Source organism: Suillus fuscotomentosus, assembly GCF_016647785.1.
Source record: "Suillus fuscotomentosus strain FC203 chromosome Unknown F5891scaffold_506, whole genome shotgun sequence".
NCBI classification, from domain to species: domain Eukaryota; kingdom Fungi; phylum Basidiomycota; class Agaricomycetes; order Boletales; family Suillaceae; genus Suillus; species Suillus fuscotomentosus.
The window spans coordinates 1-5,208 of record NW_024540018.1 but is presented as its reverse complement, the minus strand read 5'-3'; the positions used below and the strand labels follow the sequence as shown (position 1 = coordinate 5,208).

General features: G+C 46.4%; 1 protein-coding gene across 1 annotated transcript; it reads right to left on the bottom strand.

Annotated features, from left to right (window-relative positions):
- Positions 1 to 3,420: 3,420 nt before the first annotated feature.
- On the bottom strand, positions 3,421 to 4,557 carry F5891DRAFT_1203421 (uncharacterized protein; the record flags this gene model as incomplete). The annotated part of the gene is made up of 3 exons (XM_041368957.1): positions 3,421 to 4,282; positions 4,337 to 4,400; positions 4,455 to 4,557. 3 exons carry the CDS (start codon positions 4,555 to 4,557, stop codon positions 3,421 to 3,423), a joined length of 1,029 nt encoding a protein of 342 aa, XP_041216170.1.
- Positions 4,558 to 5,208: the final 651 nt, after the last annotated feature.

Below are 5,208 nucleotides of genomic sequence, written 5' to 3'. Positions count from 1 at the left end.
TGCAACATTCTTCTGTCCCTTGGGGCGCTGGGGTAGTCGCAGCGGAGAAGGTGTTGGAAGAGAAGGTTGTGAGGCATCTGTAAGGACGGGAGCAGACGAGGGTCTCTGTGCCAATTCATCTATACGATATCAATGCACAAGGGGTGTGAATGCTCACCTCAGCATGGCCTTCACATTCGAAGTCTATTTTCATAGCTAGTGCGACTAGTGTGTCGTTGACGGGGAATGTGTATTGCTGACAATGATAATGCGAGTCAGTCCCGTTAAATATGCCCAATTGATACCTTAAATTTCCTTTGTCTTTGCTAATTTCAAGTTCTCAATCACACAAAGAAAGACATACCGGGAATCCGACCAGAAAGACAATGATGTCTAGACATTAGACAATTGCTATTGTAGATTAGTGGCGCTTTGAACTCATTATTTGTAACCAACGGAGTAAGAAGTGAAAGAGACGATAATGCCATTTTTGTTTAGTATCTGCCGAATTGATCGTAGTTCTTCAGGAGGCACTCCATTCACTTGATTCGCGAGTCCGTTCAGTGGTGGTCAAGGTGCACCAAGGGCACACGGTGTCTGGAGCTCACACCAGACATATAGATCGTGGTGAATCATGCTGACCACAAGTTCGATGGCCTTACGAGACAATTCTTGATGTGCCGTCACAAAAACCAGTGTTTGCAACAAAAGTGTCAAGTCATTGATATATTGCATGAAGCACTGGAGTGCCGCACGACTGAGGAGATGAGTGGCAGACATACGATTATCGATGTACAACACTTGTAGCACTTCTACACCATCAACGATGTCAGTGTGAAGCACATGCAGACACGGCTGCATCGAACAGCTCTTCAATGGCACGCTTGATGCGAGCGCCTTCCATCATTCTGAAAGACAAATGCTCTAATGCTGCATAAATCACAACATAAGAATGAAGCAAACAAGGCTCACTCACGAGTTCTTCGGTGGTTTGGATCAAACGGGCCAGCGTCTCCTCACGACTTCCTTTGCTGCGCTCCAAATTATATTGGGAACGCAGATGACATTCACAACAGCGACACCCACTGGAGACCATGACATGCGGGATATCAGACCTTGTAGGGGTGCGATGCAGACATCCTCTAGCGTATCTTTTCTCCATGAGTTCCTGGCAGGGGGTCCAGGAATGTGTCGTGTTGATCTGTAGGGAGCGGTATTAGCAATGCATTGACTTACTGTTTCCCAATTCTAGTCCACGCCGGTCTCTAGTCCGACATATGGTGCAAAATAATCAATGCACTAATTTTTGTGATCGGAACGTTCGACGTCGAGAAGTTGAAAGAAGCTCAACTCATCTGGGATTCTGTGCATATTGACACGTTGAGGAATGGTACTCAAATGGTCCGATGTGTCGGAAATTTAAACTAATTAACATGAGCCAAACAAACGCTTGGCACAGCTGATTGTTCTCTGGATACTTCCGAGCTTCTAGAAGTGGGGATCTCCGAATCTGCCAGCAGGCTATTACTTTGAACTTGCATGAGATGGGCTAGATCTGAGTCAGTACTTGTAATTCTAATAATTTCGATCAAAAGGGGTGTATATCAACCCGCAGATTTCACACACTGCGTGTGCCAATACTCATCAACCTGCGTGTCAATCTGTTTATGCGGATTACAACAAGGCTGTCTCCCAATCCGCACACGCGGATGCCAATCCTTATCAATTCGCAGGTTAAAAATTCTGTACACTAAATTTACACGTTGTCCGTACCCCATGCATCCTTACAAAATTGCCACATAAGTCGTTCTTCCATCCCACCGGCAGATATGGAAGTCAACGACTCTTCAATCTGTGTCTGACCTTTCATGAAGGAAAGGTGCACAAGATTGCGAAAGATAATGACTAATATAATGATACCTAGCATCGTGCAAACCAAATGAAGGTTTGCGTAGCATGTACTGAGTGGCATCGAGTCAAAGATGTGTCCCAATCTGATTGATCATCAGTGGACAATCCTACGGAAAAAATCATGATACTTACAGATCCATGCATGCTTTGAATAAGATGATGTTGCATTCACGTCCACGGACCAAGGTTCACAAATCCTCCATTTCTTGCACCTTGATCAAAGTATGTTATATTTGTCTCTCATGCTCTCCGCTTCATCGCGTATTTTAGGCCGTCGCGCTCTTTAATGCAGATCCACATGACGAAGCAATCCTGCTCCTCAAGGAACTCGCTACCGGTTGTCCGAATGCCGACACTCGCGCATGTCACATCGTGCAAGTAAGTATCTGTCACGCTTGGCCATCGACACTCATCTTTGCAACTCACACATAAGGCATATGTGCGTGTTCAGCTCGGATCAAGGCTTTGGATGGCACACGTTACGAAGAAGCCGCTGACCACTTTAACGCTGCTCTCAACTCCAGCACTCTCTCATGGAGTTCACTCATTCATGTTATGTGAGGATTTGGTAGTGGTGCGTGAATACGCATTCAGAATTCTTTTCGTGACCAAGTCCTTTTGCTCAGCTCTTCGGCTGGATCTCAAATCGGTGTGGTTGACTCCAGATGCACTCCTTCGGGCAGGTAAACCTCAAGATGCCATGAAATCATATCGATATGTGATGGATAACATCAACGAAACGAAACAAGGAAGGCCAACCGCCTTGAATGGTCCAACAGCAAGTCTGGAGTTCGTAAATTCGCGCAGGCTACAATCGTCACCCACATTTCACTCGGCTTCCATGGCAGAATGCAGTATACTCTGTCTTGTTAACGGAGATGCCGCCCTCATGGCGAGCGAATTGTTTTTGCAAATCGCAGTAGGGCAAAGTCGGCAAAAAATGCTATGGACAGAAGCACTTCTCGACGAGCAAAAGGTGCGATGGCATCTATGTTTCCGTAGCTGGTGTTGACTTCGGTGATGCATACATAGGTCATCGAACTCAATCCTCCGTCTCACGTTGGATACGAGTTGACGCATACAGCGCTGCGTGGCGCGCAATGTTATGACGAAGCCATTGATGCCTTCAAAATCACTCGTTGTCCAAGTTGGACGATTCTCCCGAAGCTCAGATACGAGGTAAGCCATGGGAAACTTTTGTATGATCTCGAAATGCCTATCACGTTCTGTAGATCTGCGTCAGCAGTGTCTCTCCATCGGAAGCAGAAGACGCCATTCAAAGAGTCGTTCGGATTGAACTCGAGTATGCCCCGTTACGTCTACTGATTACCCCTACGGGTCTTTTGTGTGACAGAGTGGCACAAATCAAAGTGGGTCGATTGGCATATGTATATCATGAGGTGATTAAATGGAATGCAAACGTTTTCAGACTGTCAGTGACCATAGTCTAGTTAGCAGTTGTGTTAATGATAGTATGGTACCAGTAACTTCGGAGTAAGGTGAACATATCACGACGATGATCAAGTACAGTTACGATTCGTCACGAATATCTTTTCCGTGAACCCGCACTCTGTATAAGCAAGTCTCAGGTGCACCCCAATTCCCCCGTACCTCGACAACAACCAATCCAAAATCAAAGCCCGACCGAAGGATGTTCTGGTAGACAGGAAACGTCTGAACTGGGGACTCCTGATCAAAGGGGCTAAATTCCACCTGTACAAGCTTGATGAAAGAGCCATGGGGATTCTGCCTTCGGCCTGCTTCAATGACCTCATGGGGAGGTTCATCGTCCACACCTGTACTAACAGGTCTGTAATGCTGAAGGTTCTCAGCATGTTCAAGGAAGCCCCACACAACAACATCCCGGGGTGCATCCAGCGTAGAACTGAGATGTTCAATTGAAACGTGAGTAATGATCATAGGGGTCTTAAACCCAATTCCTAGATGACCCCTCGATTGGGGTAGTCTCCAACAGCTTCCTGGAGGATCCGCAGTCAGTGCTAGATTGGGGGAATTGCTTATGTGCCGGTCTGCTGCCTGACGCCATGTATGCCAAGATGATGGTGTGATGTCAAACTGGGAAGTAAGAAGCGGTATATAGAATGCTCCAGAGCTGACCAGTGCGAAGTCCTGCATTGGAACCAAATCGAGAGATGGCACACCAACAATTGCGCCAACTTCGAGCCTTTTTTGATAGTGTGCAGCCGTTTGAAGATGTTCCAGTCGAGCGAGAATCACGTCATGGTCCGCATCACTACTCTTAACCCCAAAAAGACTGCCATTCCAGTTGAACGATACAACAAGTAGACCCAGTGTTATGGCCTTGAGAAGCTGAGAGATACAAAATTCCACAATATATCGCATGGCTGAAGTCACTGGAAAAGATGGCAACCTACACAGGGTGATGACTTAGATTATACATTGGACATTAAGGAGACTCACTCACCCGGCTTGCTCAGTTGTCAGGCCAGATGCTGCATTATTGTCTAATTGTTGTATCTCTTCAGGGCCTGTCGATTGATGCGGTCATGACTTGTTCCCGTGCAGGTAATTGGCTCACTTACTACTGGCGTCGAACCAGGGACTCCCTTCTTCCACAAATGACTGTTCTTCAAGACGACTCTTGGCTTCTAGAGGCTTGACATTGCGCCCAAACTTCGGGTGCATAGCGATAGTTATGGAGCAACCTGTCCAATGTTCATAGAATTTATACCTATGGTTTTTGAAAGAGACAAAGAACATTGCCTGCGATTATTGCATCTTGAACTACAAAGGTAGTCAGCCGATAACGTTGACTCCGGCCAGACCAACAAAAAGGTTACTCGTGCCTCAATTTATTTGTCTAGTGTCTTTACAATAGTAATAAGTTACGCCAATGTAAGCCTAACTCTTCACGAGCCTTTGCAAGTACAAAGACTTTGTCCAGAACGGTGGCTACGCCTTTATTTGCCCATGTTTGGTAGATGATTCAGTAGCATAGTAAGTATAGTCGATCTTGACTCTCGAGTCACTCTTTCTCGACATGTCCGGATAATCCAACGTCGCAGACTCTATCCACTATCAACATCTCACTAAGACCACGGTGATGCTCTCCAAATATTGTGCGCTGAGATCAAGTCGGTCGGAACCTCGCTTCATGTGACTAGGAAGAACACCGAGGCCGTGTCTTTCGTCGTGAGCATTCCTTCCAGAGTTTCCACCGTTTTCACTGATGATATAATGCCCAACTCACCTCTGTTAACTCGGATGACTCTTAAGAAGCCTCTCGTGGGCCCCCTGCTGCGTCCTTACAGCTTGCTAGCAAACTGCAATCCCGGG